The 13411-nt window shown below is 64.9% G+C and overlaps 2 protein-coding genes across 2 annotated transcripts; one reads left to right on the top strand and one right to left on the bottom strand.

Moving 5' to 3' along the window:
* The first annotated feature begins 1881 nt into the window (after positions 1-1881).
* Positions 1882-5847, top strand: FKBP11 (FKBP prolyl isomerase 11). Its single transcript, XM_048831605.2, has 6 exons — positions 1882-2100; positions 2217-2282; positions 2954-3041; positions 4083-4116; positions 4990-5060; positions 5608-5847. Exons 1-6 carry the CDS (start codon positions 1897-1899, stop codon positions 5823-5825), a joined length of 681 nt encoding a protein of 226 aa, XP_048687562.2. The 5' UTR covers positions 1882-1896; the 3' UTR covers positions 5826-5847.
* Positions 5848-6220: 373 nt separating this feature from the next.
* DRC2 (dynein regulatory complex subunit 2) lies at positions 6221-11183 on the bottom strand. The gene is made up of 9 exons (XM_048831563.2): positions 11059-11183; positions 10135-10273; positions 9250-9417; positions 8801-8970; positions 8382-8520; positions 7823-8020; positions 7484-7702; positions 6983-7135; positions 6221-6707 (listed from the first exon to the last, which is right to left on the bottom strand). The coding sequence occupies exons 2-9, from the start codon at positions 10261-10263 to the stop codon at positions 6408-6410; spliced, it is 1476 nt and encodes a 491-aa protein (XP_048687520.1). The 5' UTR covers positions 10264-10273; positions 11059-11183; the 3' UTR covers positions 6221-6407.
* Between the last annotated feature and the right edge of the window lie 2228 nt (positions 11184-13411).

The raw sequence follows: 13411 nt of genomic DNA, 5'->3' as shown, positions 1-13411 counted from the left end.
GGAAACCAAACCCCTGCTTTCTGCCCCCTGCCCCTGCCCGTCGCCGAGCCCAGGGGCCAAAGCCGTGGAGTTAGTGCAGCTGGGCAACTCAACGGGAACCCTCCCTACCACCCCGCCCCGCCCGGCTGTAAGGCCCAGGCTACCCAAAGCCTGACGCTGGCAGCTGGGTCTACGCCAGGGATGTAGGGCGTGGCTGGGGCAGTAACACCCCGGAGGGGGGTTCCCTGCTGGTTTGGTGGCAGCGGTGGGGTGCTGAGCACTCTGGAAGCGGCTTTGCACCTTGTGTAGCTGTTTGTACCTGGGTAAAGTGTATGTTGGGTTGGTGGGGGAGCTGCCCTGGGGGAGGAGGAAGGGGGACGTGGTCGCACCCGCACCCCGTCCCGGCCTCCTCCTGAGCCGTCAGCAGCCCGCTCCCCGGCTCTGTGCCAGCTAATGCTGGGGGGGGGGAGCCCCCAGAGAACCGCCTTCGCCGGAGAGCCCGCGCCATGCCGGAGTGTGGCCGCCAGCACGGAGCGTGGCTGAGTTACACCTGCTGGGGATCTGGTCCCACTGGCACCAAAGGAGCGAGGGTGATTTACACCCGCCCTGCAGTTTTGGCCCCAAATGCAGGTTTTGCAGACGACCCGGGAATCCCCCACCCCTGCGAAGAGAGTCTATAAGGTGGGCACTGCCGCCCCCCCCCGCCTGACTCCCCCCCAGGCGAGCGCTGGGCCGAGGGGCTTTGCTGAGGGGTGGTCTGTGACCCCCGCCCCCTCAGGCACTGCTCCTGGTAGGCAGGGCCCGGCCTAGCCAGCTCCAGGCAGGTCTGAAAGGGCTGAAGCCCCAGGCTACTGCCTGGAACTAGGGCCCCGCCAGGGGAAACCTGGGGTTTTCTCCCCAGGAGTTTGCTCTGGAGCCTGGGGCTGAGCCCCCCCACCCCCAGGGCTCACTCACAAATAGGGGGGTGCAGCCTCCTTCTAGAAACACGTGCGTGTGTTAGGTGAGCCAGGTGTTCGTGTGCCAGGTGAGCGTGTGTGTGTTAAGTGTGCCAGACGTGTGTGTCAGGTGAGCCAGGTGTGTGTGTGTGCGTTAGGTGTGCCAGGCATGTGTGTGTTAGGTGAGCCAGGTGTGTGTGTGTTAGGTGTGTGCGTTAGGTGTGCCAGGTGTTCGTGTGCCAGGTATGCAAGTGTGCCAGATATGTGTGTCAGGTGAGCCAGGTGTGCGTGTGTGCGTTAGGTGAGCCAGCTGTGTGTGTTAGGTGTGTGTGTCAGGTGAGCCAGGTGTGCGTGTGTGCGTTAGGTGAGCCAGGTGTGTGTGTGTTAGGTGTGTGCGTTAGGTGTGCCAGGCGAGCGTGTGTTAGGTGAGCCAGCTGTGCGTGTGTTAGGTGAGCCAGGTGTTCGTGTGCCAGGTGAGCGTGTGTGTGTTAAGTGTGCCAGACGTGTGTGTCAGGTGAGCCAGGTGTGCGTGTGTGCATTAGGTGAGCCAGGTGTGTGTGTGTTAGGTGTGTGCGTTAGGTGAGCCAGCTGTGTGTGTGTTAGGTGAGCCAGGTGTTCGTGTGCCAGGTGAGCGTGTGTGTGTTAAGTGTGCCAGACGTGTGTGTCAGGTGAGCCAGGTGTGCGTGTGTGCGTTAGGTGTGCTAGGCGTGCATGTGTCAGGTGTGTGTCTGGCTCCCCATCCTCACAACTCCCCCCCCACACACAGTGACCCCGAGTTTGGAGCCAGACCCCCGCAAGGTGTCTTGCTGCCCGGCCTAGCCCCAGGGCTCCTGTGTGGCCCTGACTCCGGGCCCGACGCCAGGGTGAGGGCCGGGACTGGCGGGTGTGTTGACATTCCACGTCAGTGTTAGTGCGCGGGGGGGGCGGCCTCACCTCGCACGTGTCCCTGGGCTGGGCCGGAGGCGGAGCTGCCGGGGGGGCCATGAAGTCCCCGGCCTGGAGGGCACCAGGCGGCGCTAGCGGCCCCCCCACGCACACTGCGCGGCCCGGCGGCTCCCGGGCAGGCTCCACGCTGACCATGCTGCCGCGCCCCCTGGCCGCCCTCCTGCTGGTGCTGCTGGGGCGCGGGGCGCGGGGGGAGAGCGGCGGGGACACCCCGCCCCGCGCGCCGCAGCTGGAGACCCTGGTGAGGGAGCGGAGCGGGGCGCTGGGCTCGTGTCTGAGCCCGCGGGGGGCGGGGAGAGACGGGGGGGACCCCGGGGCCGGAGCTGTGACCCCCCCCACTTTGCTCTCGCCCCGCAGGTGGCGCCCCCCGAGGACTGCGCGGCGCGCTCGGCGCTGGGGGACACGGTGCAGATTCACTACACGGTAAGGGGGGGGCGCGGGGGGAGCCGCAGGACACGTCAGCACGGGGGGGGGCGGCTCCTCCCTCCCTCCCGGGGCGGGGCCGGCCGCGGGAGGGCGCCGCCGAGCTCCGCACGTGGCGGTGCCCGGGGGGGGCGGGATGTGACTGAGCCCCTCCCCCTCCCGGCTGGGGCAGGGGAAGTGAACCACCCCCGTCTCCAGGACATGGCGGAGGGGGTTGGCGGGAGTGCCCCTGCGTCTTGGCGGGGGGTGGGAACGGGACAGTGCACCAGTCTCTTGTGGGGGGAGGACATTGTGGGGCGTGGGGATGGCAGGGGGACAGTGCCCCTGTGTCTTGGAGGGGGAAACGGGACAGTGCCCCTGTGTCTGGGGGGGGACGACGGGACAGTGCCCCTGTATCGGTGGCGGGGGGGGGGTTCTGCAAGTTGTGCCCCCTTCCCAGGAGCGGCAGAAGGCAGAACTCCAGCCCTTCTGCCACCTTTGCCACGTCTGCGTCCCGCCCTGCGGTGCCCACTCGTCCCCGCTGCCCCCCGGGGAGGCCTAGGGATGGTGCCGGTGTCTCCGGGGCAGGGCCCTTTGTGTGCGTCAGGGGTTCAGCAGCTTCCCTGCCACAGGGCCCTGTGCCTGGGTGCCCGGGCTGGGGGCTACCCGCGTGTGTCAATGTCCCCCCGCAGGGCAGCCTGGAGGATGGGCGGATCATCGACACCTCGCTCTCGCGGGACCCCCTGCAGGTGGAGCTGGGTAAAAGACAAGTGATCCCCGGTACGTTCGCCTGGGCCCCGATGGGCCTCCAGAGATCTGGGCTCTGTTCCTGCCTTTGCCATCGACTCCGTGCGTGCCCTTGGCCGAGTCACTTAAACTCTTTGGGCCTTTTCCCCCACCTGTGAGAAGCCATGCCCGGCTCTCGCCCTTTGCCATGTCTGCACAGAGCCGGAGCTCCTGGGGCCGGGACTTTGTCTCCATTTGTGCCGATGCAGCACCTGACGTGACGGGCCCCCTCTCAGTCAGGGCCTGTGCAGCAATGGGGGCCCCCTGATCTTGGTTCGGTCCTGTGCAGTGATTTTCCCCCCCCCCCCCCGATCTTGGTGGGGCCTGTGCAGTGCCCAGCAAGATGGGGGCCCCTGCTCTCAGTCAGGGCATGTACAGCACCCGGCGCGCCAGGGGCCTCTAGGCACTACTGGCATACTAATTGCAGTGGAAGGTGCAGGAGTCTCTTCTGGCTGGTCTCTGTTGGCGGCTGCTGGAAGGATCAGGTGCCCCACGGGCCCCCTGCACTGATCCGATCCAGCTGCCCCCTGGAACGCACTGACATGTTCCCCTGCCTGGCCACTCCGCAGCCATGCAGTGAGTCTGTGAAGGGGCCACTGGCCCTTGCTCTGGTGTTGCATGCCAGAATCTCTCTTCCCCCCTACCCAAGTCCAGCCCTTGTCGACGTTCAGCAGGGTCTGGGGGTGGCTGGGGGGGAGTATTGGGAATTCCCCAACTTGGCCCGGGCTCCGATTGGGAGGCTTCTCTTGTTACCTGGCAGAATGATCAGAACCTTCCAGACCCTTGGCTCCCACTTCCCTGGCACTCCGGCCTGTGCTGTCACTGGCTCCTTGTTGCAGCTTTTGGTGGCTTAACCCCTGGTGCCGTGAGCCTGCCGGAGCTCAGCGGGGTCGGGGGCTCGGAAGGGAGGCCTCCTGGGATAGGGGGTGGGAAGATGAGCGATCCCAAAGTGGCCCTGTCATCCAGGAGGGTGGGAAGCCTTTCAGAGAATCCCCCTGATCTGTCTGTTCTTCTGTGGTTTTTCCCTCCTCCCAGGCTTGGAGCAAAGCTTGCTAGACATGTGCGTTGGGTAAGTGAGGCCCTGGCTTGCTAGCAAGAGTGGTGTGGCTCGGGAGAGGCATCCTGGGTCAGTGCTCTCCGCCAAAGCAATAGACAAGATGGGGATCCTCGGCACTCCCCTTCTGCTCCCGGTATGGGGCTTCCCATGGGGCTGGATCAGCAGAGTGGGCGGGGGGCTGGAGACACAAACATGGTAAAAATCAGGTCAGAGCCTAGGCGGGGGGCCCAGCTCTTTGCTGCATCTGCATTTTCTCTCCAGGAAGCTGGGCCTGGGGCCTGGCTGTTGGTGTGTGTTCATCTCCTGGAGCAGGAAGGGGCTCTCTGCCTGCCCTCTGGGCTGGGCTGCCCGCTGGGGGCAGGGGCAAGGAGCTCCCTTCATGCGGACTGGGTTTCTGCAGCCAGGTGCACCTGGTTGGGATTTAGCCACAGGCCTGCAAGCACTTGGAGATGAGCATTCGGCTCTGACACTAGACCACCCAGGGCTGGATCGGGTCAGGGGCTGGATGTGAAACCTCGCAGGAAGCTGCTCTCAGTCACTGAGCCAGTGCCCCCCAACCACCTGCTGCTGGACGTGCTGCCTTGGAGAGGAGGCCCGAACGCGTTCTGTTTATTCAAACACCTCCAGGCCCATCTCCTCAGACATGGGCTGGTACCCTCAGCATCCTGCCCACCGCTCAGCTCTGTCGGTTACGTTCTACCCATGCCCAATTTCAGTTTGATGCGGCATTAGGCACTTCTGGTCCTGTGCTGTGGTCGCACTTCCCTGCTGGATGGGATGCCTTGGGCAGGGGATGCTGCGTGCAAACGGCAGGGCTGTGGCTATGCTGCCAAAGGGCAGAAGGTTGGGCCCTCGCTCTGATGTGCCTCTCCCTCTGCCTGGCAGGGAGAAGCGGAGGGTGATCATCCCGCCTCAGCTGGCTTACGGCAAGCGAGGATCCCCGCCTACTGTCCCAGGTAACTGCCGCCTCCTTGTCTACCCAGCCTCGCTGGACATGGGAACTTCCTTCATCGGCCTGAGTCTCAGAGCCATGCCCTGGTGTCGTGTCCGTCCGTCCCCCCCCCCCCCCCCCCCTCCAGGGCAGAGAGCACTAGGCTGCTGTTAGGTCCCCCCAGCCCTCTGGTTACCCAGCAACACCTGCTACAGATTCTGCTCCCTGGTGAATTCAGTGCCAGGCTGATGGACAGCCCCGGAGCTGGACCTTGTGCCCCACACGGCCCGCCAAGGAGCAAGGGAGCTTCGGCCCTGTAGCCCCTTCAGTCCTTGGCCTGCCTGGAGAGGCTGCCGGAGCTGACGTGGCAGGGCTGGGACTCCCCAGAGCTGCAGCTGCCTCTGGTTTGCTCTGGGTGGGGCAGCGTGCGGGTGCCCTGCTCCGGGGGAGCAGCGCTGTCTGGTGCCCTCCCAGAAGCTTGGGCACTGACCACATGCCCTGTGCCAGGACCACTCCCACCTCTGCCACGTGTGTGGGAGAGCCCAGCTCAGTTGTGCCCCCTCTCTCCCCAGCCGACGCCGTGCTGCAGTTCGACGTGGAGCTGGTTGGCCTCTCCCAGGCCAGCTACTGGCAAAAGCTGGCGAATGACGTGCTGCCCCTGCTCTGCATCGGGCTGATCCCGGCTCTGCTGGGCCTGATTGGCTACCACCTCTACCACAAGGCCAGCAGCTCCCGGGGGGCCAAGAAGAGGCTCAAGGAGGAGAAGAGAAACAAGGCCAAAAAGAAATAAACCTCCCCTCCCCACAGTGTCAGCACCTGCTCTGTGGCTGCTTTTGTCAGGGTCCCTGGGGAAGAGGGTGTGGGGGAAGCGCTTTGGTCCCCTCCTGAAGGGGGGCTGGAGCAGCAGGACCAGCTTGAACCCTGCAGGGCAAGGCTGGGGCCAAGCCAGCTCCCAGGACTTAGACAGGGCAGGAGAGTGAAGGCATCCTGCTCACAGTGGCCACCTGCCTGCCCTTTCCCAGGATCAGGCAATCCCAGGGCTGTGCTTCCCTGGGGCAGGGCCTGGCCTGGAGGCTGCAGAGCTGCACCAGGGTTACCAGCCTGGCTTGGCAACGCTGGGGTAGAGCCATGTGCCTGGATGGCCCTCGGCTCCCCTACACTTCCCTGTCAGGCGTCACCACTACGATCAGTTCAACCCTTTAATGGCAGCTTCCTACGGGCACGGAGTTTCCCCAGCAAGTGGGACAGCACCGCTGGGGAAGCGCTCGCCGCTCCTCACGGCCGACTCTCCCAGCTGCACGCACCAGGCACGAGCTGCCACAGCTCGCAGAGCGCAGTTCCCAGCGTGGCCTGGGCTGGGCAGGTGGGCGGCTCACAGGATGTGTGGCACCTCGTGGGCAGCCTCGATGACATTGTGAAGGGGCCGTTTGCAGGGGGCTTTGCCAGCGGGCCCAGGCGCATGGGGCTTGTGGCTGAGGATGAGCAGTGGATTGAGCTGGCTGAGCACCTCATCGCTCACCGAGATCCCGTCCAGGTATTGCTTGAGGAGCAGACGCAGCTTCTGGTTCTCCTGGCGCAGCACTGCCTTCTCCCGCTCCAGAGACAGCTGCTCCAGCTTCACCTTGTTGTACCTTTGCCAGAAGTGCTCCAGGCCCAGGTAGTCCTGCATCAGCTGCAGTTGGAAAGGGCAGAGGGGAGTTGAGGGGGGGCAGCGCTGGTTTGGGGGAAGCTCCCACAATGTACCCCATCTAGTTCTGCTTGTCCCCTCAATTAAAGAGTGCACGGTTCTCAGCAACCTTCTCCCCAGCCACCCGGTGTGGCACACGCTCTCCACCAGCTATGCCAGCCTGCCCTTGGTGCCCCCAGCATCTGGGCCCCCGCCCTCCTTTCAGCACCCTGATGGGGAGGGAGGGTTCCAGGACCAGGCCAAATACTTTCACCCCTTACCCGGGCCAGCTGCTCCCCAGGCTTCTCCAGGGAGATTTGCTCCACCTCCTCCTGCTCCTCCCTGCTCAGCGAGGAGGCGTAGAATGGCAGCACCTTCTCCTCCTCGGTCTCCAGCTTCCGACACATCTCAGCCAGCCTCAGGGTGAGCTCTGCCTGTGGGGCAAGCGAGGCCTTAGCGGGCCGGTTGGGGACAGCTCGGCGAGCAGTGGAGAATGGCTGCGTGCTCTGGACACCAGGAAGGGACGCTTTTCCTGGAGGATGCTGGACTGTGTTGACAACCCAAAGGGACGGCAGGAGAAGTGTTTCCCTGGGGCCAGGAAGGGACAATGGGTTTGGGGGAAGCGAGTCTCCCGTGAGCCGGGCCGCAGGGCTGGGACTTGTCTGCTGTCTGTCCTGGACAGGGGCAGCTGTGAGCTGCATTTGGCCAGTGCTACTCCAGGTATGCATGGGAGGGCAGGACAGAGGCCCCTCCTGCAGGGTTAAGGGAACTCTGGCCTTTACCTTTTCTATGATGCCCCTTAGCTTCTTCAGGGCAGTGCTGCTCTCCAGGGTGAGCTTGGCCAGGTTGCTCCTGGCCTTGGCCCTGGTCTGGTTCATCTGGCTCTTGAGCTTCTGCAGCTGCTTGAGCACGACCTCCTTCTCCTCTCGCACGTGCCGGTTCTGCTCCTCGGCCTCCCGCATGTGTGCCGTGATCTTGCCCTTCAGGATGCCAATGGAGTCCTGGCAGGGAAATGGTGCCCAGAGCAGTCAGTGAGGAGCTCAGCACACAGGGAATCCCATGACCCCCCAAGAAGGCCTGTTCCCTACAGCCAGGGCTTGGGGTGGGGCAGCCTCACTGACCTGAATTTTCAGCAGCTTCTTCATCTGCATCTCAATCTCCTTGGAGCTCTTCTCATCCTTCAGCTTGAGGGCCTCAAATGCAATCTTCCGGTCCTCTGTTGCCTCAGTGTAGTTCTTCAGCGCTTGCTGGAACCGCTTCCACAGCTCCTCCACTGTGCCCTCCAGCTGCACACGCAGATAGTGCTTCTCCTCTAGGTTCTGCGGGGAGACATATGTTAGCTCCTCAGCCACCCTGAGCCACCTGACTCCCCAGGCCAGCCATGCCTGCAGAGCCCACCCCAAGGGCAGGAACCCAAACCTCAGGAGGGGAGCTCCCTGCCTTTGGTCCCACTGAGACTGGGCAGCAGCCCCTAAGCTGGCAGTGGGAAGGACCTTGTGGTAGAGATGGACTCTTGCCCATACCCTGTGCCTTAGCAAGGCCTGCACACATAAGAGTGTGAAGAGGAGGGGCTCCTCACCAGAGTCAGCCACGAACTGCTGGCTGAAGAACCAGAGGAAGGCTGGTGTCACCAAACCTCTCCCCTGCCCCAGGCTGGCATGGAGCAGCCTCAGCCCAGACCTTGTTCTTGACGTCGTCCCTGGTGCTCTGGAAGTCCAGCTTGGCCTCGTACTCGCTCTCACTGAAGTTCTGCTCCAGGGCCAGCAGCACGTCCTGCAGGTAGCGGCTCTCCTTGTCATGGTGCTCGATGATCATCCTCCTGGGGAAGCCGCAGGTGAGCCGCCAGGGCTGAGTCAGCATGGCACGCGGAGGGGAAGGGAGAGCAGCTGATAGTCCTTGGAGCTGATGGCTACGCAGAGAGCTTTGGGGAGCTGCTCCACAGTGGGGCTGCAATTGGGGCTCAGCACAAGAGCCTCGTGGCCAGGGATGAGGGGTCATGGCTCTGGGGCACCATCAAGCTGCCTCCCCATCCCTGTGTTTATCACCTGCCTGCCTGTGTCCTCCCCCAAAGCAGGCAATCCTTCCCCCTGCCCTGGTACCTTTCTGTCTCAAACTCCTTCTTCAGGGCCTCCAGCTCAGTGTTGTAATCTTCATCCAGGTACCCGAGGCGGCACCCCTGGAGCTGCAGCAACTGGTCGATGTTGTGCAGGTGGCTGCACAGGGCATGAGTGTACTGCGCCTCTGCCTCAGACAGGTCCCTGGCCAGCGACTGTACGGACGACAGAGAACGCTTGGGCACTGCAGCGCCGGCCCCAGAGCCTCTGAGTGCAGCAGTGCAGAGCCTCTGAGTGCAGCTTCCCTGGCCCCAGCAAGCTCAGCGGCAGCAAGGGCTGCAGGGTGCATGGAACCCTGGTTTGAGGGTGTTTGCCCTCCTGCAGCACTTCCTCCCCTGGGGGGGGCATTGCTAGCCACTCTTCCAGCCCCGTTCATGGGCCCACAGAGCTACACCCCCCTCCCAGCTCATCCAGCCGGGACCCCTGCTGCTTACTCGGATGACGCTGTCCTTGCAGTCCACCACCCGCTCAAAGGTCTGGCTCAGGATCTCGATGTCCTTGCGCAGTTCTCTGGCCTTGACTTCCCGCAGCACTGTGCGCCATTGCAGGTTGATTTTATTCATGTTGAGGGTGCTGTTATGCTCCTCCTTCGCCAGCTTGTCCTGCGGGGTGGGTCACAAGGTTACAGGGGCTGGGTGGGAGCACAGGCCAACCACCTACAGGAGTGCTTCTCTAACTTTTCTACTGGTGACCCCTTTCACAGAGCAGTCCTCCGTGTGTAACTCCCCCTTATAAATAAAAACCCTTTTCTATAGATTTAACACCAGTATAAATGCTGGAGGCAAAGCGGGGTTTGGGGTAGAGGCTGACAGCTCACGACCCCCCATGTAATAATCTCGTGACCCCCTGAGGGGTCCCGACCTCCAGTTTGAGAACCCCTGACCTACAGGTATATAACTAGCTCAAGCGGAATCTGCAGGCCAAAGCGCTGGGCAAGCTCCAGAGACTTCGCCATCTCCCAGCAGCGTGCGACAGAAGGACTGACAGAGACACCCATCACGTACCACACTGGGTCCGCGTTACGAGGGGAGAGCCTGGCTCACGCGGGAGAACGAGGCACCAGAGCGACAGCTCCCTTGAGCACTGGGGGCGGGGGGGAGTGTTTCAGAAGCAAAATTGTAGGATTTTGATTTTTGGCCCCAAAGTCGACATTTTCTGTCAAATGCCTCCCCCCCCCCCCCCCCCCCCCGCCCCGGCCACTTTCCTGCCCAGCTCCAGGTTCCAGCTCGGCGCCCAGGGGGCAATTGGCAGCTGGCAAGAAGCTGGGATGAACGGCCGGGCCCTGGAGCGGGGTGCCCCGCCTGCGCCCCGGGCCTCGCCTTCAGGAACTGGGTGAGCATGTCCTCCTTCTTCTTGCTCAGCTCCTCCTCCGCCAGCATCTTCTGCTGCATCAGCAGCAACTGCTCCTCCTCGCTCAGGGGGGCCGCCTTGCGCCCCTTCTTCGGCATGGCTGCTGGGCTGGGGGGGAGCCCGGTGAGATGCTGCCAAGGGGGGTGCCCCCCACACAGCACAGGACCCTCCCTCTCCCTGCAGATGGCCCCCTCCCCCCCAGGGGCCCCCTCTCCCCTTGGTGCCCCCCACGGCCCCCTGCCCCCAGGGGCCCCCTCCCCCCATGGCCCCCTCCCCCCCTTGGTGCCCCCCACGGCCCCCTCCCCCCAGGGGCCCCCTCTCCCCTTGGTGCCCCCCACGGCCCCCTCCCCCCAGGGGCCCCTCTCCCCTTGGTGCCCCCCACGGCCCCCTCCCCCCAGGGGCCCCTCTCCCCTTGGTGCCCCCCATGGCTCCCTGCTCCCAGGGGCCCCCTCCCCCCATGGCCCCGTCCCCCCCTTGGTGCCCCCCATGGCCCCCTGCCCCCAGGGGCCCCCTCCCCCCATGGCCCCCTCTCCCCTTGGTGGCCCCCTCTCCCCTTGGTGCCCCCCACGGCCCCCTGCCCCCAGGGGCCCCCTCCCCCCACGGCCCCCTCCCCCCAGGGGCCCCCTCTCCCCTTGGTGCCCCCCACGGCCCCCTCCCCCCAGGGGCCCCTCTCCCCTTGGTGCCCCCCACGGCCCCCTCCCCCCAGGGGCCCCTCTCCCCTTGGTGCCCCCCATGGCTCCCTGCTCCCAGGGGCCCCCTCCCCCCATGGCCCCGTCCCCCCCTTGGTGCCCCCCATGGCTCCCTGCTCCCAGGGGCCCCCTCCCCCCATGGCCCCGTCCCCCCCTAGGTGCCCCCCATGGCCCCCTGCCCCCAGGGGCCCCTCCCCGCGGTACCTCTTGCTCCTCCCACCCTGGAGCAAGTCGCGTCCCCCGTCTCCTAGCAACAGCCGCTTCCGTTGGACGGGGCGGCCCCTGAGGCACCGGCGCTGACGAGCGGCCGCTCTGGGGAAGAGGGAGGCCCCGGGCGGGAGAGAGCGACCCCTGCGCCTGGAGGACCCGGCGGGCGCGGCGACTGCGGGGATTGCAGGGGAGGGGTTAGCGGGGGGAGGGGGTTGGGGAAGGGGATAGTGGGGGAAGGGTTAGTGGGGGGTGGCGGGTGGGGAAGGGGATTTCAGGGGAGCGGGGGGAGGGGGTTGGGGAAGGGGATAGTGGGGGAAGGGTTAGTGGGGAGAGGGGGTTGGGGAAGGGGTTCGTGGGGGAGGGGTTAGTGGGGAGAGGGGGTTGGGGAAGGGGATTTCAGGGGAGCGGGGGGAGGGGGTTGGGGAAGGGGATTGCAGGGGAGGGGTTAGCGGGGGGAGGGGGTTGGGGGAAGGGTTAGTGGGGAGAGGGGGTTGGGGAAGGGGATTTCAGAGGAGCGGGGGGAGGGGGTTGGGGAAGGGGATAGTGGGGGAAGGGTTCGTGGGGGGTGGCCGGTGGGGAAGGGGATTGCAGGGGAGGGGTTCGTGGGGGAGGGGGTTGGGGAAGGGGATAGTGGGGGAAGGGTTAGTGGGGGGTGGGGGTTGGGGAAGGGGATTGCAGGGGAGGGGTTAGTGGGGGGAGGGGGTTGGGGAAGGGGATAGTGGGGGAAGGGGATTGCAGGGGAGGGGGTTGGGGAAGGGGATTGCAGGGGAGGGGTTAGTGGGGGGTGGCGGGTGGGGAAGGGGATTTCAGGGGAGCGGGGGGAGGGGGTTGGGGAAGGGGATTGCAGGGGAGGGGTTAGCGGGGGGAGGGGGTTGGGGGAAGGGGATAGTGGGGGAAGGGGATTGCAGGGGAGGGGGTTGGGGAAGGGGATTGCAGGGGAGGGGTTAGTGGGGGGGTGGCGGGTGGGGAAGGGGATAGTGGGGGAAGGGTTAGTGGGGGGTGGCGGGTGGGGAAGGGGATTTCAGGGGAGCGGGGGGAGGGGGTTGGGGAAGGGGATTGCAGGGGAGGGGTTAGCGGGGGGAGGGGGTTGGGGGAAGGGTTAGTGGGGAGAGGGGGTTGGGGAAGGGGATAGTGGGGGAAGGGTTAGTGGGGAGAGGGGGTTGGGGAAGGGGATTTCAGAGGAGCGGGGGGAGGGGGTTGGGGAAGGGGATAGTGGGGGAAGGGTTCGTGGGGGGTGGCCGGTGGGGAAGGGGATTGCAGGGGAGGGGTTCGTGGGGGAGGGGGTTGGGGAAGGGGATAGTGGGGGAAGGGTTAGTGGGGGGTGGGGGTTGGGGAAGGGGATTGCAGGGGAGGGGTTCGTGGGGGAGGGGGTTGGGGAAGGGGATTGCAGGGGAGGGGGTTGGGGAAGGGGATAGTGGGGGAAGGGTTAGTGGGGAGAGGGGGTTGGGGAAGGGGATTTCAGAGGAGCGGGGGGAGGGGGTTGGGGAAGGGGATTGCAGGGGAGAGGGAGCAGGAGAGGGAGGAGGAAACACTTCCCTGACCCCTTGCACATGCAGCCTGGCCCCCCTGGCTCCAGGCCCCTTTCCCACCTGTGGGCGTCCCTGCACTTGCAAGCCCGCCCTCCCCCTGGACACACACTGTCCTGTCCAGCCCCCCTGGACATCCCTCCCCCACCTGCCACTCCCCTCGCATGCTGCCAGCCTCTTCCTGTTTTTGGGTGGAGCCTGTTCCCATGGTGGCGCTGGGAGCCCTGGTACCCAGCTTTGGGGTGTCAGCATCAGCTGCTGCTGGAACCAGCCCAGTGCCAAGCCTTGCAGAGCACAGCTCCACATCCCGGGCACTGCCAGCTCCACCATGGGCACAGAGGGCTCCCGGCCAGGGCAGACGCCAGCAGGGGCCAAGGATCCAAAAATATCAGTAATGTCCAGTTCCAGAGCTCCCTGGTGGGAAGGAGCCTGGGCTAGCAAGTCAGAGCAGGGAGCCAGGACTCCTGGGTTCTCTTCCCATGCTTTGGTAGGGGAATGCTGCCCGGTGGTTAGAGCAGAGGATTCTGTACCCTGCTCTGGGAAGGGAGCTGTGTCTAGTGGTTAGAACAGGGGCAGGAACCAGGACTCCTGGGTTCTACTCAAGGCTCGGCCATTGACTCACGATGTAACCTTGGCGGAGGCTCATCTCCTCTCTCAAGGGGGGATCAGCGTCTCTCGCGCCCTACAGAGATGTCTGTAAGGGCCCCCCAGCTAGGGTGACCAGACAGCAAATGTGGAAAATCGGGATGGGGGTGGGGGGTAATAGGAGCCTATATAAGAGAAAGCTCATGCTCAAATAAATTGGTTAGTCTCTAAGGTGC

The sequence above is a fragment of the Caretta caretta genome, chromosome 20 (genome assembly GCF_965140235.1).
Source record: "Caretta caretta isolate rCarCar2 chromosome 20, rCarCar1.hap1, whole genome shotgun sequence".
NCBI classification, from domain to species: Eukaryota; Metazoa; Chordata; order Testudines; family Cheloniidae; genus Caretta; species Caretta caretta.
The sequence above is the reverse complement of the archived record's forward strand: the minus strand, read 5'-3'. Positions and strand labels throughout refer to the sequence as shown.

Coding starts and splice junctions, on each gene's coding strand:
- FKBP11 (XM_048831605.2), top strand. CDS start 1,897: ATGAAGTCCCCGGCCTGGAGGGCACCAGGCGGCGCTAGCGGCCCCCCC. Junction 2,101..2,216: donor CGCCGCAGCTGGAGACCCTG/GTGAGGGAGCGG, acceptor CTCGCCCCGCAG/GTGGCGCCCCCCGAGGACTG. Junction 4,117..4,989: donor TTGCTAGACATGTGCGTTGG/GTAAGTGAGGCC, acceptor TCTGCCTGGCAG/GGAGAAGCGGAGGGTGATCA.
- DRC2 (XM_048831563.2), bottom strand. CDS start 10,263: ATGCCGAAGAAGGGGCGCAAGGCGGCCCCCCTGAGCGAGGAGGAGCAG. Junction 8,521..8,800: donor AAGGAGTTTGAGACAGAAAG/GTACCAGGGCAG, acceptor CGGCTTCCCCAG/GAGGATGATCATCGAGCACC. Junction 7,703..7,822: donor AGAAGCTGCTGAAAATTCAG/GTCAGTGAGGCT, acceptor TTTCCCTGCCAG/GACTCCATTGGCATCCTGAA.